The sequence below is a fragment of the Eptatretus burgeri genome, chromosome 15, assembly GCF_056783735.1.
Source record: "Eptatretus burgeri isolate ZD-2024b chromosome 15, Ebu_testis_v1, whole genome shotgun sequence".
NCBI classification, from domain to species: Eukaryota; Metazoa; Chordata; class Myxini; order Myxiniformes; family Myxinidae; genus Eptatretus; species Eptatretus burgeri.
Genome location: NC_140975.1, coordinates 43,249,364 through 43,275,956, shown reverse-complemented (window position 1 = coordinate 43,275,956; position 26,593 = coordinate 43,249,364). Strand labels below are relative to the sequence as shown.

At 47.1% G+C, this 26,593-nt stretch overlaps 2 protein-coding genes across 5 annotated transcripts in view; both read left to right on the top strand.

Moving 5' to 3' along the window:
- Positions 1-21,443, top strand: part of COIL (coilin) — a 50,401-nt gene extending 28,958 nt beyond the window's left edge. Inside the window, exons 7-9 of the mRNA XM_085858183.1 lie at positions 17,963-18,035; positions 18,429-18,538; positions 20,506-21,443. Of these exons, the coding sequence (XP_085714309.1) occupies positions 17,963-18,035; positions 18,429-18,538; positions 20,506-20,580 (258 nt within the window). The 3' untranslated portion in view covers positions 20,581-21,443. The remainder of the gene's footprint in view (positions 1-17,962; positions 18,036-18,428; positions 18,539-20,505) is intronic.
- Positions 21,444-22,689: 1,246 nt separating this feature from the next.
- Positions 22,690-26,593, top strand: part of RAB11FIP4 (RAB11 family interacting protein 4) — a 60,797-nt gene continuing 56,893 nt past the window's right edge. For all 4 annotated transcript variants that reach the window (XR_015051970.1, XR_015051969.1, XM_085858182.1 and 1 more), the window contains exons 1-2: positions 22,690-23,718; positions 25,810-25,900. Coding sequence is in view for 2 of the 4 variants with exons in the window: in XM_085858182.1 (XP_085714308.1) it covers positions 23,575-23,718; positions 25,810-25,900 (235 nt within the window). In the remaining 2 variants the exon portion in view is untranslated. The remainder of the gene's footprint in view (positions 23,719-25,809; positions 25,901-26,593) is intronic.

The following is a 26,593-nucleotide window of genomic DNA, read 5'->3' as shown; positions in this document are numbered from 1 at the left end:
GAGCGTGTCAAACTGACACATTTTATGGAATGATCAGTTGCATTATGAAAAGGCAGAGTGAGGGTGAATTGTGGACCGCTGACAGAGCACAATCATCTGGGAGGTAAAGAAAAAATAAATGTAATATGATCCACCTTTCCCATCCTCAATATAAAACAGTTTGCTTTCTTGTTTGAATGTTTGGTGCAAGCTCCAACCCTCTCAGCAAGAGGGCGTGGAAAGCTCTGCCCCTCTCCTCAGCAATCACTCGGAGTGCGGAGGATCACTCAATCTATTTAGTACTGATATTATGGATATGTAAGTTTCATAACTAAAGGCCCAGTCACACCTTGACGTTTTAGCCAGCTTATGCCGATTTTTGGAAAATTTGTCTAAAACGCTGGTACACGTCGAATACGTTATGGGTAAGTTTTGATAACATTGAGAGCACGCTGAAAAACACTGCCATACGTCGTTGTACGCTGGCTTGAAACGTTGTACTTTTCGGTTGTCCTCAAATTTTCCATGCTTGAAATTTTAAGACTTATGCCAGCGTATGACTCGCACGTTCCGCATAACGCTGGCCATAAGTTGTCAGCACGTCACGCGATCGTTGACACACGTCGACACACGTTACTTGTAAGTTACTCATACGTCGAAACACGTCGAGGTAATGTTTAGCGTACCCAAAACTTATTTCTAACCTATGAGTAACGTGTTGTACTCACGTTACGCGATCGGTGACACACATCGACACATGTTACTTGTAAGATACTCATAAGTTGAAACACATCAAGGTAATGGTTAGCGTCAATGTTCCAGACTCCCTGGTTTTATTTTTTTTATTTTTTTTTCTTCCTTCCTTTGGTATGATGGTGATTTTGACACTTCGATTTCTAGTGCGGTTATAATATAATTAATAGGCTGCCGCTCAACGATTTAAATCATAACTGCACTGTACACTGAACACCGTCATACCGAAGAAAAAAAAAAACGGGAGTCTGGAACACTGACGCTAACCATTACCTTGACGTGTTTCGACTTATGAGTACCTTACAAGTAACGTGTGTGGACGTGTGTCAACGATCGCATATCGTGCGTACAACTTATTCCCATCACATGCGGAGCGTGTGTCATACGGCAAGTACGTCGTAAAATTTTCAACATGTTTAAAATTACAAGACGTACTCCACTTACTACGATGTATGATAGCGTACTTTAGCGTTCTATTCACGCATACCAAACTTACCCATACCGTATTCGACGTGCCCCAGCATTTTAGACGCATTTTTCAGAGGTCGGCATACGCTGGCAAGATCGCCAAGGTGTGACTGCGATGTTGACACTTCCATTTCTGCGGCGGTTATGATTTGAATCGTTGTGCGGCAGCCTTTTCATAACCTACATCACGACATCGTCGGCGATACGTGCAGCGCGCTATGCCTAAGTTAGACTATCGTTGGGCATAGGTTGTGAAGGCCGACAACAGGTTCAGCATTTGTTGGTATACGTTATCTATAACACAACGAAACGTTCTGTGTCCGTTACTAATACGTTATGGATAAGACCAAGTCGTTATGAATACCTCCGAATCTTTTAAAAAAAACATCAAAAGTTCAACGTAAGCCAGCGTTTTACATACATTTTAATACGTTGCCATTGCTGGCTAAAACGTCAAGGTGTGACTAGGCCTTTAGGGTCACACACCCTTGTATTTCCACGTTTACAATGTAGCCTCGGTGGAAATGACCACTCCATCCCGCTATCACCACATAGGCCGACTATTTTTAGGTGCACAGATTGTGCATACACTCTAATGTGCAGAGTGAGTCTGTGTCATACGTGGTTATCGGTTGCCTGTGTGGTGGTTGTACTGATTACTTAATTATTTTAAATTAAATTCTTCTTTTTAATTAATTGATTTGAAGTTCAATTTTCTGCATCCACCCTCAGGGTGAGTAAACAGCTAGTTGTGTTATAATATAGTGCAAATTAATGCCTTGCCTCTGGTCATTCAAAATTACATTTCCCAACTCATCGGCTCGTGGGTCTATTTCTCAACATGCGCAAAATGTTGAGAAACAGACCTCTTTTATTTTAGTCTCATCCCAAAGGGGTTGCGAGATGTATGTGTGTCTGTCTCTGTCCACGTCTACATATTTTCGCTCTAATTTTTTTCTCCTGCAACCGTTTATCTGATTAATGTGAAACTTTAAGGTTTGGAGGGATTCCCTGTGGAGAATATTTTATTGATAACTTTGACGTCATAGGTCACATGGTATGGCAGCCATATTGGATGAAAAGAAAAATAATTGGACATCTCCGAACGATGACGATGACATTATTCGTGAAAACTTACTCAAACCATGATTGGTTGAATTGTAATCCTTGTCTGAAAAATTTGAAACTTCATATATATTGTTGCGAATCAGGAAACCACGATCGCACTCAACATTCAGGTCCTTTTAGCTCAGTTATCTCGGTAAGTACGTGTTCCATAGATAGCTCGCCTTCCATTGTTTAAGGCCCGGTCACACCTTGACGTTTTAGCCAACGTATGCCGATTTTTGAATTTTTTTTCTAAAACGCTGGCACACGTTGAATACGTTATGGGTAAGTTTTGATAACATTGAGAGCACGCTGAAAAACACTGCCATACGTCGTTGTACGCTGGCTTTAAACGTTGTACTTTTTGGTTGTCCTCAAATTTTTTCATGCTTGAAATTTCACGACGTATGCCGGCGTATGACTCACACGTTCCGCTAGGCTGGCCACAATTGTATGCACGGTCTGCGATCGTTGACAGACGTCAACACATGCTACTTGTAAGTTAATCATAAGTTGAGACACGCCGAGGTAATGTTTAGCGTACCCGAAACTTATTTCTAACCGATGATTAACGTGTTGTTGGCACGTTACGCGATCGTTGCCACACATCGACAGACGTTACTTTTAAGTTACTCATAGGCTGAAAGACGTCGGTATAATGGATCGTCCTTGCGTCAGCGTCCACGGCCACGGCCAGGACACTTATTTGCAGCATTCTTCAAACTTTTCTTCGGCATGACGAGGATGTTCACACTTCGATGTCTAGCTTGGCTATGATTCCAATTGTCCATCGGCAGCGTCTATTTAAAATAGTCGAGTTTGAGCGTTTTAACACGTTCAGAAGGAACGCTTCAAATTTCCAAACCCCAGCGTCAAAAAACAAAGGCGAGTGACAGCAATTTAAATCGTTCATTGTAAACAATGAAAATAGCTGAGTGGTACCGTTTAAAAGTCGTTAAGTGTAAAAAAAAATCCAATTGTTGAGCGCAAGCGTCTACTTTCAATAGTGGAGATGCAGCCATTTAAATCGTTGAGTTTATCATTTAAATCGTTAAATCGTTAAACGCAAGGACGATCCATCATAACCCACACCCTCCCCCTCACACTCACCTACTACTGCCAACATGAACAAACTACGACGAATACTAATACTGATACTGATACTGATCCTGTTACTGCTGACATGGACATCGACTCAAAAAGGACTCGAAAACACTGTTGGGTTCCCCTTTTATGAGCAGCATTTTTATATACCAATTCCCAAAACCGCTGGGAACACGTCTTTATATGGCAGTTGTAAGCTAGAAACACGTTAATTTTTTTTTTTTTGTCGACCGGAAGACGTCATTGGAATACGTCTACATACGTCGATGTGTGTTGGGACTACGTAAAGAATTGGTTCAAAGCACGTCAAACATAAGTAAGAAATAAGTTTCGTGTAAAAAAGACATTACCGCGACGTGTTTCGACTTATGAGTAGCTTATAAGTAGCCTTTGTGGACGTGTGTAAGCGTCCACATATCGTGTGTAAAACTTATCCCCATCGCATGCGGAACGTGTGTCATACGCCGAGTACGTCGTAAAATTTTGAACATGTTTAAAATTTCTTGACGTACTCTACTTACTACGACGTATGATAGCGTACTTTAGCGTTGTACTCACGTATACCAAACTTACTCATACCGTATTTGACGTGCCCCAACGTTTTAGACACATTTTTCTTAGGTCGGCATACGCTGGCAAGATCGCCAAGGTGTGACCGCGATGTTGACACTTCCATTTCTACGGCAGTTATAATTCGAATCGTTGTGCGTCAGCCTTTTAATAGGCTACGTCACGACATCGTCGGCGATGCGTGCAACGCGCTATGCCTAAGTTAGACTATCGTTGGGCATCGGTTGTGTAGGCCGACAACAGGTTCAGCATTCGTTGGTATAAGTTATCTATAACACAACGAAACGTTCTGTGTCCGTTACCAATGCGTTATACATAAGACCAAGTCGCTATGAATACGTCCGAATCTTTAAAAAAAACATCAAAAGTTCAACGTAAGCCAGCGTTTTACATACATTTTAATACGTTGCCATCGCTGGCTAAAACGTCAAGGTGTGACCGGGCCTTTAATGGGTAAATCTGTGTAAATGCACTGTGATTCATTTTAATAGTTAGGGTTCAATCAGAACAACACGAAGAAGAACCCCCACGTCCCCCCCCCCCGTCCCGTGATTCAACAGCGTGAACAGAAATGACGGTTGGGGCGGGGCGGCTGAAAGCGAGGTAAACAGCCCCCACCCGCAGTTGCGGGGGGCAGCGCACGAGGGCGGATGAGTCACGCCGGAAGCGAGGCGGGGCTGAGAGGGATAAGAGGGGGACCCTCTGCTGGGTTCTGGTTAGTCTTCGGTAAGCCTTCAGGGCTCATCGGGCTCGTGTTCTGGTGGGTTTTGTTCTGCTTGGTGGAGTTGGTTGTTCTGCTTCGTGGCCTCATCTTGGTTTGGCTGCTTCTTCTTGGTGCGTGGAGCTCTTCGCGGTCTCTGCTTGGTTCCTGGTTTGGTGCGACTTATTGGCCTCATCTTGGTCGGTGGTTCTTCGGGGAAGCGACGCATCGGGTCGGGAAGGATCGGCGCCTCGTCTCACCAGCACGTGGTCCAGAGCGCGAGGGGATCCGCCGGAGCTCGGAGAGGATCGCGGTGATTGGATCCAGCTCGCCCACGCTGGTGCACGGTCCAAACAGCCTGAAGACCACACGAGGTGGAAAGGTCCGAGGCAGACCCTGGGCTTCAGCTCATCTGTCCCTCCGAGCTGAAGACCGCATTAAAGGCATCAGCCACCATTTCTTGGGTGTGTGTGTGTGCGTATGTGTGTCCGTGGGCCCGTCTAACAAGTAGAAAACTGTTAAGTGCTTTATTCGCTGTATATACTTGCATTTATTGTATTCGGTATAGTTCTGCTCTTTTCTGTTCCCTAGCTCCCCATTATTACTGTATAAATAAACCCCAATTGTTAAATGTATCCGCTCGTTTTGTGTTTCTTTCATTGGCTCGACATGACGTGTGTTTGAGGATTATTGTTCGTAACTTGTTCATTTGGTCCGGCCCGACTTTGGTAATTCCGCTCGGTTACGCCGGATCCGAGTCGGCGATAGCGACTCGATTCGGACAAAGTCGGCCGAGGGTGAACTTCCCCGGTAGTCGGACCACGTGGGTACTTAGGTAAATTGAAAAGTTGGAAATCGACCTTACCCCACGTGGTCTATCCATTGGTGAACTTCGGTCCAGTCCGGACCCGTCCGCTCCGGACTTATCCGGGGCGCCAACCTTTCCATTCCAGGCGATCGGTCGAGCCGGCTCGTGGCTCCATCTAGCGGTCGTGCTCCCAGTCGACCCCCCCCCCCCGGCCCCGTAACAGTAGTGGTGTTCAGGAGTGCGATTCGGCCCCTACACCTCCGTAGCGAAATTCACGGACTCGGATCAGGGGTGTTGGGAGCGAATCCCCCCCCCCCCCGTGTCCCCAAATTACGAGCGTTATAAATTTTATTCCCAGCACGTAAAATATTCAGCCAAGGCGAGCTGAGCCAGGTGGGTAGTGTACGTGTAGTAGAATATATGGTTCAGGACACCACCCCCATGCAGGAACTTTGCTGGCAACCAAATTCAGAGTCGCAAAATGGCGGTGGGCTCCACCTCAGCACAACACAAAGCGGGTTACTATCAATAGCGCAACGAACTGCACAGCACGAAGAAAATGCTCCCACCCACCGGTTCAAATCACATGGTCACAGCATGCGTCATGGCAAACAAAGCAGGACGATGACGCATACATTAATGAGCTTCATGCACGATTGGCCGATGCACAGGAACGAATTCGGGTGCTGGAAAAGGACTTAGCCAACACAGTCGAGGAACTACATGGGGAAACGACGAAAGTAGAGTGGTATGCCCGTAATGAGGAGTGGTTTACCCGTAGGTTTGAACATGAGAAGAGCGAACTGAACAAAAGAATAGAGGAGGAGCAAATTCGTAACTCCCGGGATAGGAAGAGCTTGGAGGAAGAATGGAAAACAAAACTAGAACAGGAAAAACGGGAACACAATTTGGAATTGAAACATCTGAAGAAAGAGGTAAGATCAGGCAATCAGATAAGAGAAAGCCTAGAACAGAAGATAAAAAGAGGAGAGGAACATCTGGAGAAAAGGAAGGAAGAATTGTTGGAAAGTCAGAACAGCTTTGGAAATCGGAGTGCAGGGGCACGTGAACTAAAAATTAGCGAGGGATACGGTAAGAGAATGGACGAAAGGAGGAAGGAAGCATGCGAAAGAGGTGCGGAGATGAGCGAGAAATTATGGTAAAAAGCTTCTGAGTTACAGAAACACCAAAAAAAAGAGAGGGAATTACAAAACGAGCTGAGGATGTTAAGTGAGGAAAGAGAGAGAACGGAGAATGAAACGATGAGGAACTACACTGTGCAGATTGAACAGTTGGAAGCCAAAGTAAGGTTGGAGTACGTGGAGATGGTGAAAGAACAAGGAATGAAGCAGGAAAGGGAAATCAACCAATTGAGGGAAACGACGAGATTGGAGAAGGAAGAACAAGAGAGACAGTGGGATAGGAAACAAAAAGAACATGAATTTGAAATTGACCAACTAAAGGAGAGAGCAAGGTTCGAGTACGCGGAGATTGTGAAAGAACAAGGAATGAAGCAGGAAAGGGAAATCAACCAATTGAGAGAAACTACGAGATTGGAGAATGAAGAACATGAGACGGTGGGATAGGAAACAAAAAGAACATGAATTTGAAATTGACCAACTAAAGGAGAGAGCAAGGTTCGAGTATGCAGAGATGGAAAAACTCCGGAAAGATAACGAACAACTAAAAAGGCTTGGAGAGGAAGAACGACTCAAATGGAAAAGAAAATGGAGCCAGGAAGAAACTGAAATAATAAACGAGGTGACGGAGAAATTAAAAGAGGCGACTGAAACTTGTAGGGTGAGACATGAGGAGACGACGGAAAAATTCATGGAGACGCAGGAGACAAAGGAAGGAACACCAGAGCCACGGGGAATAGAACAGGAAACAGAGACGAAAACCAGGAAGAAACGGAAATAATAAACGAGGTGACGGAGATAAAACAAGTAGAGGAGAAACTACAGGTAATTGGCGAGCACACACAGGTAGGGATAGTGAGGGACAATGGGGGTGAGCTTGGGGAATGTTTTGTGACCTGGTGCGAGCAGCAGGATGGCCTCCTCCAGGAACAGAGGGAGACGCTATGCCCCCTTGAAGCAGATCGTGACGAGGTGGGTCCGATCGTGCCGAACGAGGTAGAGGGGATGGCTGATGTTAGCAGGTGCACGCGGAGCTTGGGGGGTAAAGAGACCCCGGGACCCCTTGTAGCACAAATCCCCAGTGCCACTGTCCTGGTGTGTGTGGTAAAAAGTGTGAGTGCAGCGAGTGTGTTGAAACGTGAGTATGGTATGAGTGGTGTGCAGTATGGTCCAAGTGTCATGGCGTGCATGAGTGCATGCATGAAAATGGACTATGGACCAGTTCAGACGGGAGACGGGAAGAGCGAGCCGAATGGCCCGCTTGTAGCTATATTGAGAACCGCGCCGGTTTCACGGGACGTTGTGCGAGGTCCGTTTGGCACTTCACGAGCGGCCCTCTCGAGCGCGCCTTCGTGGAGGGATTCCGGTGCGGGAACGTCCCGCGTATCAAAAAAGGTGGTTAAAATGGCGACGAGGGATTGAATTCGGAACACACGGGTTCCCACGTGGATGCGTGTTCGGGGCATCACGTGCTGCATACCGCGTGTTCTGTTCGCGGAGCGGGTTTCCGGGATGTTACGTGCGTGCCTGCCGGCGCGAGAAACAGCGCAGGCTCGGCGCACGGGTTACGTCATCGGCGGGAACCTCGCGGCACGAATGCCGGACAAACAGCGCACATCCCACGTGGGGAATTCCCCGCGAGCGAGCGCTGTTTGGAATTGGCAGAGTGACGTCATGGCCGCACGGATCGGCCGTTGGAGGGGACGTTGGCATCGCCCATAAGGACGAACGGGCGTGCCGAAAACCGCCACCATGAAGGTGCAGAAAAGAAAAAGAGCCTCGCTCCAGGTATATGGCCCGCCAGGATGTGGTGGACATCCTGTAATTAGGGCAAAGGAAGCCCGAGCTAGTGGGATGGGTTAGTTTAGTTAGACTGGCTTCATGGGGACATGGGTTGTTCCTCATGGAGCCTGTGGAATGGATTAGTTCGAGGGATTTTAGCATCGGTTTAGAAAATGGATTTTTGGATTTTGGAGACAGGGTCAGATATGGAATGTGTAGTGGGGACGCAGCTTAGCTACGTAGAGTTAAAAGGAACATGCATTAGTGTAAGGGATGACGAGGCAGCACAAGGTAGTTAGGGGAATTTAGTGAGCCGAATGGCAGTGTTGAGTGTGGTGTAAATTGAGAGTGAAAAATGTACAATGTGGGACAGCGGGCCAGAGTGAGTGAACGGAGCGAATGTGGAATGCATGGTGCGATGAGTGATTCCCACCCCAGGGATCCTGGGGTCAGAGTAATATGAGTTAGTGGGTTAGTTAAATTTACCAAAAGGAAGTCGTTTTGTTGTTGGTGTCGAGAGAAGGCTCGAAACCCATTTGGAGGGGTGCAGGAGTTCATGGACTGGCTGGGAGCGTGGCTGTGAAAGGTGCGTATTTGTTTTGAGGGCACCCCGGGCACTGGACTAGTCGGCCAGAGTAGGCCAAGGGTCCAAGGGACCGGGATAGTGTAGTGGGCACGGACGACCCGCGGATCGGGACCCGTAGTGCCAGAATGCCACGTGGGCAGTGTAGTGGGCACGGGTGACCCTCGGAAAAGGACCCGGGGTACCAGCATGCCACGTGGGCATCGGAGGGGGGGGCAATGCCAGAGAGGGCAACCCCCCGCGTTCATAGGGTGCTGGTAGGCTCGGAGACAGCCTGCGGGCCTGGGGATGCTATGGTTAGAGTTCGGCAGAGGGTAGTCCCTGCCAAGTGAGCCACGCTGCCCAGCCATGAAATTGTGCAAGGGCACGAATGAAAATTTGAGGGCTAGGCCCAAATGTATAATGGACACCAACACAGGCGACCGGAATCATGGTTTTTAGAACCGATAGTTTAAAGTGTCAGGCGTTTTTGGAAAGCCCCGGGGTAGTTTAAGGTTAATGAATGCTAGGATAGTTAGGAGATGTACCCCTTCGTACCATCCATCCCTTCGCTCGTTGTAGGCCGCTGGACCCACCTTGGTAGATCGCTGAACTCTGAGGAGGCCATTCTGAGGCTTCGTTGGGCCTCAAGATAGGACACTAGTTTCTTCCTATTCCCCTCTAAATAGGATTTTAGGGGTTGGGAGTAGGCTAGGTTGACAAGCAAGGTTAGCCGGACAAAGACGATAAAGGGGTTTAGGGAGACAATTATAAAAATAAAGAGGGGCTAAATTTTGTTGTGTTGTGTTGCAAATTAAGGGAGTGGGTATGGACAGAGACAGGCAAAGGCGATAGAGTGGGGGGAGACAGTAGGCTAGGTCCGAGTCCGCCTTCAGAGCGGCCGGCACCACCGCACTCCCTCCAGACCTGATGGAACCACACCAGAGGCCGGCCAGCTTCATCTGCCGGCCTGTTGCGCTGCAGCCGCCTGTTCTGCATGGGCTTGCCTTGCCATGTCTTGTTTGCCTGCCTCTGCTATGACCCAATGCCTGCTACCCTTCTTGCATTTGCCCCTGTGTCATTCATCACCATGTGCGCCAGGATCATCCAGTTTTGCAAGGACTGCGCTGCAGGCAGCTGCACACGGGGACTGCATTGGTGCATCCCGTGCACCGTTTTTACCCCTCAACCTGAATTGGCTAAGGGGTATTGTCGTCATAGGCATTGTCCGGTGGGCGTCCGTCCGGGCATCTGTCAACTTTTGGTTTCCGTCAATTTCGAGGAGAACGCCTTGTCCGATTATATCCATTTTTGCAGGGTATGTTGGGGTTGAGTAGAGGAAGGTTCCTTTCGAAAATGGGCGCGCTGCGATTTTCAATGTGGCCTCCATGGCAGCCATCTTGAAATTGGTTTCCGTCGATTTCGAGGAGAACGCCTTGTCCGATTAAATCCATTTTTGCAGTGTGTGTTGGGACTGGGTAGAGGAAGGTTCCTTTCGATATAATCAGTGCGATGCGATATCCAATATAGCGGCTAGGGCAGCCATCTTGAATTTGGTTTCTGGACAATAACTTGACAACGGCTTGATAGATTGATTTTATTTTCATGAGGGTATAATGGGGGTGCTTAGAGGAAGGTTCCTTTCGATATACAGCACAATCCGATATCCAATATGGCGGTTAGGGCAGCCATCTTGAATTTGGTTTCCGGACAATAACTTGAGAACGGCTTGACTTATTGATTTCATTTTTGTGTGATATAATGGGGGTGTTTAGAGGAAGGTTCCTTTCGATATTCAGCGCAATCCGATATCCAATATGGCGGCTAGAGCAGCCATCTTGAATTTGGTTTCCGGACAATAACTTGAGAACGGCTTCATACATTAATTTTATTCTGGTGAGGTATAATGGGGTTGAGTAGAGGAAGGTTCCTTTCCAAAATGGGCATGCTGCGATTTTTCACTGTGGCCGCCATGGCAGCCATCTTGAAATTGGTTTTCGTCAATTTTGAGGAGAATGCCTTGTCCGATTAAATCCATTTTTGCTGGGTGTGGTGGGGTTGAGTAGAGGAAGGTTCCTTTCGAAAATGGGCTTGCTGCGATTTTCAATATGGCCACCATCTTGAAATTGGTTTGCATCAAGGGGCTGAGGGGTTACGCCCACTTTGCGGAGCTATTTTGTGTTTTGCATCTTCCATCTGCTGCATCATCCATTCAGTACATGTCAAGGAGGAGCCAGGGACTGCATTGGGCAGCTGGCTACCTCCCTGTTCTTGCACAAGGGAGCCAGAGACTGCATTTGGGCAGCCTGGCTACCCCCTTCAAATGACTTGTGGGATGGCATATGGCATGCCGGGTTAGGGTGAGTTGCCTCCAGCAGCTGAAGACTAAGGAAAAAAAAAAAGAAGGGACCTGTTGAGCAGACCCTGAAGACATCTGACCATCAGCTGTGGAACACTCAGCCTCACAAACTGTGACTAACTTTGCCATGCCTTCTTTCCCACAGATGCCAGGTCCTGGGCCATGGTTAGTGTAAATAGATGAGTTAAGGTTGTAAATACTGTTGCGAATTCGCGCCCGCCGGCGTGCGAACGGCCACGTGACTCGAATCGCGGCACGTCACCCACCGGACGGACAATTCTGTCGTGACCCTCTCGGACTAACGCCGGGAGCTAGTCACGGGTGGGCCTTTCGGCCTCACCACGATCGTGCCAATCGGCCACCCGCGTGGGATAGGGTTGTTCGCCAAACTCGACCTACCTAAGTACCCATGCGGAGGGTAGACCGGGCGATCGCACCTCGCCGCAGGTCGACTCTGGACACGGGCCGCTTAAGCGATCTGTTCCGTACTATCGGGATAACCGAGCGGTGTTATCATCGGCCTCGACGGTTCACATTAATTATCGGGCGTATTAAGCCCACTACCAACCCTTTACGTGAAGCAAGATGGAGATTCAATTAAAGAAAAGACGAAACGAAACGGGAAAACAGTTCAACATAATGCACATTTATTTCGCGGCACACGGAGAGCACACATATTCAGCCAAACAGAATGCACATATATCAAATGCTACAAAAGAAACAATGACGCAGAGATACTACCGACTACACGAGCACACGGCAACACTTAAACAGTTTTACTTTACAGACAGCGCCCACAACACATTTACTCAAAAGCAAAAGAAAAGGCCACGCTCAAAGACAAGGGGGCAGACGGGGCCTGTGGGCCAATATTTGCGCGGGACCTGAAGGAGCGGTCAGGTCCGCGAGACCGGGTGGGTCCTACCCGCGTCTTCGTGATGAGCCGCAAATGTGGCAGCGCGGCGGTGCCCCGACTTCGTGCTCCTTCGCGGGTTTTGTTGGCACCGCTTGGAGTGGGGTGGGAACGGGGCCCCCTTTTCGCACTATTTCAGCACGGGGGAAAGAGGGAATTGTTGATGCTCTGGGGAAAGAGTATAGCTGGCTTGCTTGGGTCCCGTGACGAGCGATTCCACCGCGACCTCGTCGCCGACCGCCATCTTCCTTGCCTCGGACCCGAGCTCCTCGGACTCTTCCCCCAATTCTCCTCAGCCGACTGCCGAAAACCACCTGGACGCCCTCGCCTCCCGACTCCACTCCGCTCTTCCAAACTGACTCTGCCCAGATTTGCCTTGCGCTCGGCGCTTTATAGGCCGGCAGGAGAACCCATATGCAAATTTCCGGATCCAGATGAGCTCGGGGGCGGAGTCACGCTCGCCCATTGGACGGAGAAAAAGGGGCGTGAATCTCCCTTGATCCTAGAATTTTCATATCTCGATTCCACACAGACGCGCCTGGAGGCGGGGCCAAACCGCCCCGCGCTTGCTGATTGGACGGATCAGAAGTGGGCGTGTAGCATTCCTGATCCGAATTCTCCTCGGAAAGGCCGCATTTTGCACTCGCGGCTCGGCGCGTATCTTGTACGAGCCCAGGACAGCCCGACGCTCGGTGCTCACAGGTGGTGCGGGAATGGCCGCAGAAGGAGAGGGGTGAAGATGGTGGAGGGTTTATGGTGGTGATTTATGGCCATGGTGCCATTTGGAATGGCGGTGATGCGATGTTTGCGGGAGCGAGTTGTGAAGGTAAAGATCGTGGCTGTTGGCGTTGTTGTTGTTGTGTGATGGTTGGAGCGTGGTTGGTTCAAAATATTGATAGAACAGAAAAACGGCTATCTTAAAGCATCGCAGCCCGAATGAATCACATTTATTCCCTCTAAACAACGGGTTTGGGGCTAACTACACATGTACTTACAGAGATATCTCACCTACGGGACCTGAATGGTGGTTTGCGAATTTCCACAACTGTAACAATACGTTGAACCTCACCTGCTTGTTTGTTTTAGCGCCGGCAATTTTAGTTAAGTTATCCGAATGAGTCTGTGTGAGTTTGTTCAGTTAGTTACGCAGCGCATTAGGTTATTTATTTCTGGGACATGTATAAAGAAATGTCGCACTCAGGGATCCGAAGGCAAAACGTACTAGGGGAAAACTTACACATGCCGGTCACACGAAAATTTGATGACTCGAGACGAATCTGTAAAAAGGGGAGGGGGTAGTGTTGCGAATCTGGAAACCACGATCGCACTCAACATTCAGGTCCTTTTAGCTCAGTTATCTCGGTAAGTACGTGTTCCATAGAAAGCTCGCCTTCCATTGTTTAATGGGTAAATCTGTGTAAATGCGCTGCGATTCATTTTAATAGTTAGGGTTCAATCAGAACAACACAAAGAAGAACGCCCCCCCCCCCCCGCAAAGAAGAACGACCCTCCCCCGCAAAGAAGAACGACCCTCCCCCGCAAAGAAGAACGACCCGCCCCCGCAAAGAAGAAGAAGACCCCCCCCGTCTCCGTCCCCATCCCCCCGTCCCGTCCCGTGATTCAACAGTGTGAACAGAAATGACGGTTGGGGGCGGAGCGGCTGAAAGCTAGGTAAACACCCTCCACCCGCGGTTGCGGGGGTCGGTGCACGAGGGTGAATGAGTCACGCCGGAAGCGAGGTGGGGCTGAGAGGGATAAGAGGGGGGCCCTCTGCTGAGTTCTGGTTAGTCTTGGGTTAGTCTTCGGTGAGCCTTCGGTGAGTTAATCGGGCTCGTGTTCTGGTGGCTTTTGTTCTGCTTGGTGGAGTTGGTTGTTCTGCTTCGTGGCCTCATCTTGGTTCAGCTGGTTCTTCTTGGTGCGTGGAGCTCTTCGCGGTCTCTGCTTGGTTCCCGGTTTGGTGCGACTTCTTGGCCTCATCTTGGTCGGTGGTTCTTCGGGGAAGCGACGCATCAGGTCGGGAAGGATCGGTGCCTGGTCTCATCAGCACGTGATCCGGAGTGCGAGGGGAGCCGCCGGAGCTCGGAGAGGATCGCGGCTCGCGGTGATTGAATCCAGCTTGCCCACGCTGGTGCCCGGTCGGAACAGCTTGAAGACCACAGGAGGTGAAAAGGTCCGAGGCAGACCCTGGGCTTCAGGTCATCTGTCCCTCCGAGCTGAAGTCCGCATTAAAGCCATCAACCACCATTTCTTGGGTGTGTGTGTGACCGTGGGCCCGTCTAACAAGTAGAAAACTGTTAAGTGCTTTGTTCGCTGTATATACTTGCATTTATTGTATTCGGTATGGTTCTGCTCTTTTGTGTTCCCTTGCTCCCCATTATTACTGTATAAATAAACCCCAATTGTTAAATGTATCAGCTCGTTTTGTGTTTCTTTCATTGGCGCGACATGACGCGTGTTTGAGGATTAGTGCTCGTAACTTGTTCATTTGGTCCGGCCCGACTTTGGTAATTCCACTTGGTTATGCCGGATCCGAGTCGGTGATAGCGACTCGATTCGGACAAAGTCGGCTGAGGGTGAACTTCCCTGGTAGTTGGACTACGTGGGTACTTTGGTAAATTGAAAAGTTGGCAATCGACCCTACCCCACGTGGTCTATCCATTGATGAACTTCGGTCCAGTCAGGACCCGTCCGCTCCGGACTTATCCGGGGCGACGACCTTTACATTCCGGGCGATCGGTCGAGCCGGCTCGCGGCTCCATCTTGCAGTCGTGCTCCCGGTCGACGTCTTGGCCCCGTAACAATATGATCTACGACCCGATGTGAAGGCCCTGTCACACCTTGACGTTTTAGCCAGCGTATGCCAACGTATGAAAAATTTGGCTAATACGTTGGCACACGTCGAACACATTATAGGTAAGTTTCGTATACATTAAGAGCACGCTGAAGCACGCTGGCATACGTCGTAGTACGCCGAGCTCGTCGACAAATTTTAAGCATGCTCAAAATTTTTCGACGTATGCCAGCGTATGACTCACACGTTCCGCATACGCTGGCCATAAGTTGTAGGCACGTTATGCGATCATTGACACACGTCGACACACGTTACTTGTAAGTTACTCATAAGTCGAAACACGTCGAGGTAATGATTAGCGTACCCGAAACGTATTTCTAACCTATGACTAACGTGCTTTGAGCCTATGTGTAACATATCTCCAATGCATATTGACGTATGTAGATGTATTTGACGTTTTCCGGACGACCACAGAACTTACTGAACGTGTTTCTAACTTACAGCTACCGTATAATGGTGTATTGGCAGCGTTTAGGGGAATTGGTATATAAAAATGGGCTTCACAGGAGGAACCCGTCAGTGTTCCAGACTCCATGGTTTGTTTATTTTTTGTTTTGTTTTTTTCTTCGGCATGACGGTGATGTTGACACTTCGATTTCTAGTGCGGTTATGATTTGAATCGTCGAGCCGCAGCCTTTTAATAGGCTACGCCACGTGATCGTCGGCGATACTCTGCCACGCGCTATGCATAAGTTAGACTATCGTTGGGCATAGGTTGTGAATGCCGACAACACGCTAAGCATTCGTTGGTATAAGTTATCTATAAGTTTTCGAAACGTTCTGTGTACGTTACTAATACGTTATGCATACGTCCAACTCGTTATGAATATGCCCAAAACTGAAAAAAAAAACATCAATAGTTCAGCGTACGCCAGCGTTTTACATACATTTTGATACGTTGCCATACGCTGGCTAAAACGTCAAGGTGTGACGGGGCCCTGAGTGAAGAATTAAATTTACGACGTCGTTGGTTACTTGACCTGGCGGTCATATTGGATTGAAAATCAAAACGTAAAAAAAAAAAATCTTCTTCTCCAGAACTGCTCAACAGATCGATGTGAAACTTCATATGCATGATAGACTAGCCATGGGGAATATAGTTTCAACTTTTTTTTCATATTCATCTACATTGATGCAATTTACCGTCGCCTTAATGTGGACAAAAGTGGTCATTAAATATCCTCAAAATCAATCGATAAATATGGGGATAATGGCAATGTATGTGACATAACAGGGTGAATGGATGATACTGGTAGATGGGCCATAATAGTAGTGTGTTCAGTTATTGATGGTATTTTTGCTCAGAATGAGTTTGCAAGGTTAGGCTGTGTCCTCTAATGAGTGCCGTTCTAGTTCCTTAATGTTGTTATTTTTACTTTAAGTGCGCGTGATCCTTTTGATGTAATGTTATCCCAAACTTTACGTTTTTCCATCATTGTTCTCCAAAGCTTTGTCAGCATGCAATCCTAAATTTCTGCCCTTACAGTCCTCTCAATAGTGTTGCGAAGTCTTGCGTTTTTCACACCTTGCGACTGCTTGCTGCCTCTGTCGGCCCTAATATGTAAACGCAACTTGCTGTGGCAGTGCTTGCTCACCTCTGCCATAAGCAGTGCGAATGCAAGTGTCCCTGTGTCGTTAATCGATCAAGTGTTCAAATTCGCTTACGTTTTGCCACCATTTTCTCTGCTTTGTCTCCGCTCCCACTTCGTCTTTCGGCTTGCTCCTTTTCTCTCTTTTGTCCGTCTTTATAAAATGAGTTCCCTTCTGTGGTGTAGTGGGCCTGCGGGTGCAGGGCATGATGCGGGGAGCGTGGTGGAGGCGTGGAGGAGTGGTTTTGGAGTGGTCACGTGCTTGCACGGGATATAGGAGTGCGCGCCGCCTGAGGCGCGGTGGTAGCCTGTGGAGCCTGGGTAGTCTGTAGTAGTGTGCATCTGGACGGGCAATAAACAGTGTTCGAGAATCCTCACGACTGTCCGAGTCCCGCTGCCCTCCGGACACTACACACGTGACCACTCCAAAACCACTCCTCCACCACGCTCCCCGCATCACGCCCTGCACCCGCAGGCCCACTACACCACACCTTCCAAGGAACTTCAACACAGGAGGAGGCCAATAGGCCCATCAAGCCTGTGCAATGATTGCCCATGTATGTTTTTTGTTGTTTGTTTGTTTTTGACCGTGCTCTGTCCTTTTAAATGCAGATCATCAAGCAAATAAGCAGCACATACAATCTTTGGGCTTTGGTATGACGATGACTTTTTAAGTCTTTGGTACAGCTTGGCTGGGGGTGGAACCACCGACCTCCCAGACTCGGCGTGGATGCTTTTGTCTTTACCTCGGCTACCAAAGATGGGCAGAGGTTATGTTTTCACCCCTGTCTGTCTGTCTGTGAGCAGGATATCTCAAAAAGTTGTGGACAGATTTGGACAAAACTTATTGGACAGGTCAGGAGTGTGATGAGGACGAATTATTCATATTTTGTGAAGATCTGAGTTTTAATTTCAATTTTGTGTGAATTTCAATTTTGTGAAGATCCATATGTGAGTATTAAAAAAAAAAAAATTCAAGTGATTCTTCACCATTGATAGATGGGGCCAAAAACCATATATATTTCAAAAAGTTGTGGACGAGTTATGACAAAACTTGGTGGATGAGTTGGTTAGGTGACAAGAATATGCCGATTAGATTTTGGTTCAGGTCCAAATTCAGATCCAGCCTATCAGTGGGATCTAAAGCGTAAACTGTCCAGCCTCGTGGATGTATGCGCTCTACCGAGTGCCTTCTAGTTTGTTGCTGTTTTATTACTTTCCTCTTTTTTTCTTTCTTTTATTTTTCGTTTTTTTTTGTCCTCGTGTCCTTTCCCCCAGGAAGGCAAGGTGTTGGATTATAACCAAGTCACATGCGAAACTGTCATCTTGCTGACCAAGAATCCTTCCGCAGGTATACATTATCATTGAAGGCTGCGTCCCTCAGTTCATTGAATTTTAATAAATGTTCGTCCATAGCACTGTGAAACTTGGATATCAAATACTTCCTCGATTGGCACTTGAATGCAGCTCTTCCACGAGCTTTGACCTCTGTACAAAAGCCTATCCTTGCATCCAGCGCTTTCCATGTCCAAAATTTTTAAGCGTAATGGTTGGATATTTGTTATCATCAATAAAGTTAGATGGCTGAGCAACTCTCTCTCTTGATGTTCTCTTTAATTGATGCACTTTTGCAACAACCACATTGATCTTGTTCCATTTTATCTTCCTGCTCTGTCTATCGTCTCAAGCCTTTCACTTTGCCAACTCTTTTTAATCTTACAATTGCCCTCGTTTCTTCAACAAGGAAAGAGGGCCAATGGAAAGTTTGATCTGGTATTTGAAACTGAGAATGGAAAGAAGAAAGGTGATGATGGAGAGTGGGAGTACTTCAGCAAGAACCAGGAGGATGACAAGGTATGACCACTTGTTTGATTGTAATGCTCTTGGAGAAACAGGCATACCTGTAGGACAGGAAGGCATTTTGTCTTCCTAGTTCACTGCAGTGTGACCACTCCTCATTTTCATAAACTAGTGCGGGACCGTAGGGGCGAGCACGTGGGTGCGTGCCAGTATGTGCAGCTTCGTGCCTGCAGTATCAGGTCCCCAGCATCAATTGTGATGTCATATCAAACGAAGAAGAAGAATTGTGACTCTCTCTCTCTCTCTCTCTCTCTCTCTCTCTCTCTCTCTCTCTCTCTCTCTCTCCCTCTCTCTCCCTCTCTCCCTCTCTCCCTCTCTCCCTCTCTCCCTCTCTCCCTCTCTCCCTCTCTCCCTCTCTCCCTCTCTCCCTCTCTCCCTCTCTCCATTTCCCCCGCCCCTCCTCTCTCGCCCTCTCTTGCCCCCCTCTCCCCCTCCTCTGTCCCTCCCCTCTCTCGCCCTTCTCTCATCCCCCTCTCTCGCCCTTCTCTCACCCCCTCTCTCACCCTTCTCTCTCCCCCTCCTCTCTCCCCCCTCCTCCCCCTCCTCTCTCCCTACCCTCTCTTGCCACCCCCTCTCACCCCCTCTCTCCCCCTCCTCTGTCCCCCCTCCTGTCTCTCACCCCCTCTCTCCCCCTCCTCTCTCATCCCTCTCTCTGTAAATGTATTCACAAATGTCTACCAAGCACAACGATTAATTCCAACCTTGGGAAAAAACACCTTTCAAACCCTTGGGAAACAGCTGTTTCCCTCGGGAAAATTCAAACCTTGGGATTAATTAATAATTTGAATAATAATCAAACCTTGGGAGTTTGGCACATACCCAGGTATGGCACATACCCAGAGAAAGGCACATGCCCAGGTCCCGAGTGTCGATTGTGAAGTCATACTAAACGAAGAAGAATTGTGATGTCAATCCTTCAAAAAAAATTAAAATAATTAATTAAATAAACATCATAGCACCGTGTCCTGTCATTGGTTCACAGATACATGGCCATAACTTGGGAACCGCTCGTCCGATCGATATCAAACCTCGAAAAGGCACATCCGGGGGTCCCCGGCAATATTCCTGGCAAGTTTCAATGAGATCGGACCGGCGGTCGTCGAGAAACAGCGGTCGCATACAGACAGACAGACACACAGAGATTTATGGAATTATAGATAGATGCCAAGGTGAGCCAATGAAAAAGCCAATAATTCACAAGGTTTCAGAAATGTGATGATAACAGAAAACTAAGATGCCAAGGTGAACAACGAATAGCTAAGATCTTGGGAAAAAGGCCAAGGAGTGGTCACACTGGTTCACTGTGGAGTCGATTTGTGATTAATGCCACATTGCTACAGTCCTCAATTTGGATAGGAATGCCAAAACCTCATCTGTCAATTCTCTGAAAGATTATTTTAATAAATCGTTGCGATGGCATTGCTGTTTGTCCGAGTTTATAGCTGGGTCGAGATTTGAACCCAGGCGAGACGGTTCAAAAGAGAGTACGCACGCCTCGAGGCCATCCAACCAGTACCTTTCGATTTTGTCCTCAAGCCAGTTCCAAACAGTCGGTCGGCTCGGTTCTTTTTTTTGCCATTCTGGTAGAAGTAAAGTGAAGGCCCTCACGCGTGTTGCATCAAAGACCGTAAAAGCGATGTTCTCCAAAATGTTCCAAGGATACCTTTACGAGTCACGTGCCGATCTGCATTCTGGGAAGAATATGCGCACGCATCTTGGTAGCGTCCATTTCAAAGTTGGAGTTTTGTCCCATTACTTTTAGTGACATAATTCAGAATGTTTCTTATAAATGCTTTTGCTATTTGATGCTGAGCAATTCCAGTGTTATTAATTAATTACTTTCTTCTGATTGCTCTTCTTTTCTTGTGTCGTATGCATCACTCACCTTCCCCTAACTTTTACTTTATCATTGTAATTACCTTGATCTGATAAATGACTAACAGGATGTTTTTTTTTTACAGGTTGTACTTACATGGTCAGGGATTATTGAACCAAAACTCATCCCAGAATCCCTTGCACACAAATCCACATCCTGATGGCCTTGGATTGGAGAAGATATATATATATATATATATATATATATATATATATATAGATATGTATATATATATATATATATATATGTTCTTTGTTTTTCTCTTTGTGAAGTTGAATCCAGAGATTATTTATTTTGTGATCTTAATGCGAGACTTTCTTCAGAGCCATCCGGCTCCGAGCACGACTAACGGCCCCAATTAATCCCACCTTCTCGTGGGGTCGACCGAGAGGGAAAGTTTGGCCTGAGACTTCCATGAACCGTCTGGCTAGGCCTGCCATTCGACTGGAAGCGATTTTGGGCAGCAATTTGCGATTTGTTCTGGATGCCGGTGATAACTCACTGACTATTCACGAAAGACACCGTGGGACATTCACCGTCAACCAGCGAGCAAGCATGACGGGATGTCCAACTTGACGTCCTTTTCCTCAGAGCGATGATGGCATGAAATTGAATGTGGATTTGATCTGGCATATCAACTTTGACTTTTAGCTAGATCAGCGAATCGGGAAATCGAACGAGCTCTCGTTTCTAATGAGAAGTTTCTCGTTCAGTCGTGGGTTCATCGATGTTCTTCACTCGCATCTGGATTGGAGTTTTTATCCGCCGTTCTTAATTTTCCGAAGTGAAGAAAAAAATTTATATAAAAAAGTGGTTGAACACGGTTGGGTAATTTTCTGGATCCTTGGATTTATTTTAACAATTCAAAGTCTTTGTTGAATTTTTTGGGTTTTTTTCTATGTTTGATATTAACTTGTAAGTATTCCACAATTGCTTTCACCCCCCTTTACCCCTCTCCTCACTCCACATGCTGTAACATGTACTCGATTCATTTTTCGATGAAATAAATGTTTTTGTTGCGCATCTTGCTGTGGTGTCATTTTTAGCTCGCCTGTTCGAAGAACAGAGAGCTATAGCGATACCCCCAGCGTGAGCGTCAACGCCAGCGTGAAAATGTTAAAGTTTTTGATGCAAGTTATTTTTTCATTTCTAATGTTTTTATCTACCACACTATTTTTATACGCCATATATATATATATATATATATATATATATATATATATATATATATATATATATATATATATATATATATATATATATATATATATATATCGGGGCGTATTATGTGATACCGTCCGTCTGTTCCTGTCCGCACTCGAACTCCCAAAGTTTTCAACTTTCACGTTTCATATTTGGTACGTAGGTACACACTGTGGAGACGGTGTGTCGCGACATACGTTCGTCATCTAAAGTGGTTGCCATGGCAACCAGGATGCTGTTTTCCATGTAGTAGCACAATTCTGTATATACCTTCTTGTTCGGGCGTATATTGTGCTCACTTGTGCTCATGTTACTGATTACAATATACAAATACATATATTGCTTTAAAATTATTTGGATCAGATTTCACTGCAATGCTTTATAAAAAATATTAATTATTAGACTAGTCTTTTAAAAACGATAAATGTATAAACAGGCGAGCATTGGGTGGCTTTGACACCAACTCTCTGGTTAAAGTGTTCTTTAATTCAGATCAACACTGTTATTAGTATTTTTAACCTTTTGACCTCTGTTTATAAAGACGAGTGTTATTTGCTAGCAAGGGGGTAACGAGATGTACAGAGCACACCGGAGAAAGGTGCACAAACATTGCATCACTTAGGACGGCTCGTTTTAACGTGCAGTATTCATCATCCACATACATTGTGATGCTGCACCTACCCGTGCACGTCGGGACGTCATTTGGACCAGAATGAGTGAAACAAAAGAAAAAGCGTCATAATGGATTTGGAACGACTTGATATTTTCATCAGAAGAAAAAAATAATAAAAATCCCATAAAATGTGAGGGTTTGCAAATTAATCGGTGCCTCGTCCTAATTAAATGACTCCGTGATGATTATCCAATCAATCAATGAGGTGTTTTATTTATTTTTATTTTTTAATTATCATCGTATTGACGACAGTGCTGATTATCACCGGAGTTACTGTGATGACAAACATTTATTTATTTATTTATATATATATATATATATATTTTTTTTTTTTAATGGAGGGAGTAATAACGGCGTCGATCGAATCATCGGGTGGGCACGCAACGTGACGTCACGACCACGTGGTTGCGTCACGAGCGGCGCCAAGCGATGGCGTCGCGTCTCATCGCGTTCTCCTCGATCCCTCGTCCTTTTTCTGTCCTCGTCGCCGCCGTCTTCGAGGTTCTTCTCCTCGTTCCGACGAGCGCGTCGTCCTCCGGTCCCTGATCTCCGCAGCTCCTCCCGATGGACGTATTTCGAGTCGAACGTTCCAGTCCATCCCGCCATCATCACACCTGTGTCTAACTCATTCATCCTTCGCTCCTCGTACATGTCGCGTCTCCTCGATGTTGTGGAGACGCCCTCGTGTTGCCGGTTCGCGCTCCATCTCCGTCCCGATGTCCACCTTGTCCTCCTATCCCTGATCCACGCCGAGTCCGATCTTGGATAAACATCATCTCTAATCTCATCTTTCACAAAATGATTCCGCTAAACGGTCCGAACGGTTCTGGTCTCTTAATGGAGGTTTTTAAAATCGATCAATTAGATTAATCGATCCCATCAGCACCAATTCATTCATTCATTCATTCATTCATTCATTCATTCATTCATTCGCTGCAGTTCATTGTATAATCACCACCGTCGGAGTCCTTCGGATCCATTCTCAAGTCGTTGAACGTTTTATTCGTTCCTACATCGCTCCTCGTCCTGAATTTTCATTCATCACATTTACTCACCTGGACGATAAATTATCACATCGTCAACATTTCCCTCCACAAGTCCAATTCCTCGGGATTTCTCTCCAATCCACCACTCGGATATCCGTCCCTAATTATCTGATCCTCCGTGGACCCCCCTCCACCCCCTGCACTATATTCGCCTGAAGATCCCCCTCCTCCAGGATTAGAGCGTCCATCGCCCGAGAACCCCCCCCCCGCTCTTTCCCGCCATTTCCACGCCATGGGGGAGGCGACAGCCGCTCCCGGCGGCTCCAGTCGGAGACTCCGCGATGTTTTCGACTTTTGTGATGAAAATGGGGACGGCTTTATCCGGACGGACCACTTCCTCGCCCTGGCAGCGCGTTTCTTCGGCCAAGGCGACGAGGTGAGCGACCCCGACCCCACGCACACTTCATGAAAACCTCACCTGGCGGTTCCCCCCCCAATCACCTGGAATACCCGCCCCCCCCCCAATCACCTGGAATACCCGCCCCCCCCAATCACCTGGAATACACCCCCAATCACCTGGTATACACCCCCCAATCACCTGGTATACACCCCCCAATCACCTGGTATACACCCCCCAATCACCTGGTATACACCCCCAATCACCTGGTATACACCCCCCAATCACCTGGAATCCCTCCCAATCACCTGGAATCCCTCCCAATCACCTGGAATCTTCCTCCCAATCACCTGGAATCTTCCTCCCAATCACCTGGAATCCTCCCAATCACCTGGAATCCTCCTCCCAATCACCTGAAATCCCCCCCCCCCAATTACTTGGAATCGATCACCTGGAATCCCCCAATATACGTGTTTTCCTGGTGCTTTCCTTGTTGTTTCATTCGCCATCGAAGGACGTCCACGAATTACTAAGTCAACCGTTCTCGAATGAAGATGGAAGGATGGCGGATCCAAAGCACCCCCTTCTCTATTCCACGGGTTGTTGTAACTTTCTTTACATGTGAAGATGTGATTGGTCAAAGAGTGTCAGCTGATCAAGTCCATCCTCCTCCCACAATCCCTCCTCGGTTTGATTACAATTGTGATTCAAGGATGAAACTTCAACGTGGGGATCGAAAACCAGAGTCATCTATGTATTACGTACGTGTGGGGGTGAGTGGAGGAGGAGACCAGTTTACCTCGTTCTTTGCAATTGTGGTTGACTTTCTGAATTCTGATCGCTTTTGGAAGTGATGGAGATTATTAAACGCCATTGGAAGTAAAGAAGGAAGTCTCGGTTTCAACTGTGAAGAGAAGACTTCGAGCTGCACGTTTGACAGGTCGAGTGGCAGTAAGAAAGCCATTGCTAAGATGGCAAAATAAGAAAAAGAGGTTTGTCTGGGCCATGAAGCACCACCAGTGGACTACTGAAAACTGGAAGAAGGTCTTATGGACCATTGAATCAAAATTTGAAATCTTCGGTTCATCACGCAGGGTTTTTGTACACCGTCGAGTAGGCGAAAGGATGGTTCCTCAGTGTGTGACACCAACTGTCAAACATGGAGGAGGAAGCGTGACGATCTGGGGCTCTTTTGTTGGATCCAGAGTCAGTGACTTGCACAGAGTGACTGGCACCCTGAACCAAAAGGGCCACCACAGCATTTTGCAGCACCATGCAATACCCACTGGTCTACGCCAAGTTGGTCAGGTGTTCATCCTACTGCTAGGTAACGACCCAAAACATACCTCCTGGCTCTGTCAGAACTACCTCGGAAGAAAAGAACAAGACGGTGGGCTTTAAATCACGGAATGGCCAGCACAGACTCCAGACTTAAACCACGTCGAGCTGGTTTGGGATGAACTGGACAGAAGGGTGAAAGCAAAGCAACCTACAAGTGCAACACATTTGTGGGAACTTCTGCAACAGTGTTGGGAAGAACTTTCCGAACAATATTTGATTTCCATTGTAGAAAGAATGCCACGAGTATGTTCAGCTGTTATATCTGCAAAAGGTGGCTACTTTGATGAGTCAAAAATTTAGATTAAATTTTGTTCGACAAAACGATTCCATGATTTATTTTTTATCTGCAATTGTTTATTTGTTCTATGCTTTAATTTCAGAGTACATTGAAGCATTAAACTGCTTAAATTTCAGTAAAAACTGGAGAAATGGGGGTGTTCTAAAACTTTTGACCGGTGGTGTGTGTTGTATGAAGATGGCTCCGGGTTCTCTCTTGTGAGGTGGTGGGTGGATTTTAAAGCAGAAACGGGAATAATTCTGGCATATAAACTCCAAACATTTAGCCAGTGGACCCTTGTAAGTCGGTATTTTAAAGCAGTAATATAGAAGGGAAATACTAAATTCACGAAGAGGGTTCAAGTGCAATCACGTGTACTTTTATGGAAAAATAAACACCATTTGATTATGGTCATGCATAAATGGTTGTAAGCAGATGAGTGAGCCAAACTGAGGACGGTGCATCGCACAACTGCAGTCGTTCAGAGTACGTGTTTGTCACGTTCGTTACAGGTACAGCAGCTGGCTGGTTTCCTAGATCCACAGGGTGTCGGTCGGGTCTCTTTCAACCACTTCTGCCGAGGGATCAGTGCCATGAAGGCCGGTATGTGCAAGGTGTACCTGGTGTTACATTTTTGTTTCCTCTACGCCAACGCGATACCATGAAGCCATGTCCCCTCTGAAAACTGGAAGCAAACAAACCCGATGATTACTTATCTGCTTCCAGGTCTAGTGCTTCTCGAAACAGCACGGCCTTGTGATTATTTATATATATATATATTTTTTTAACAGGATTTAAGGTTCATACTGCAGCTGTCACACACACATGGACATATAGATGAATACACCAGACACAACATAGGGCTGTTCGACGAGACAAACAGCCACTGAGCTCGGGGGAACTGCCTTCACGTCCTGGGGTACTGTGAGTATCGGTGACGTCACAAAAATGTCACCACTTTTCTCACCACATTCAGCGGAGCATTTCCCAAAGAGGAATTTCCTCTTCCCCATCGATGCCAGCCTATGGTGATTGTCCACGCTATTAACCTTTTTAATGCTGAACATTGAGCAAGTAAGCAGCACGGACAATTTTTAAGTCTTTGGTGAGACTCGGACTGGGTTTGAACTGCCGACCGCCCAGACTTGGAAAGGATGCTCTTTCCATCACACCAAGCCTGGTGATGGCTTAACGGTTAGGGTGGCTGGATTAAGATCTTAGGATCTTGAGTTCAAGCCCCGTTGGCTGCGAACTGAAAACAGGGGGCAAAGCATCAACGGCACAGCCGCTCTCCCA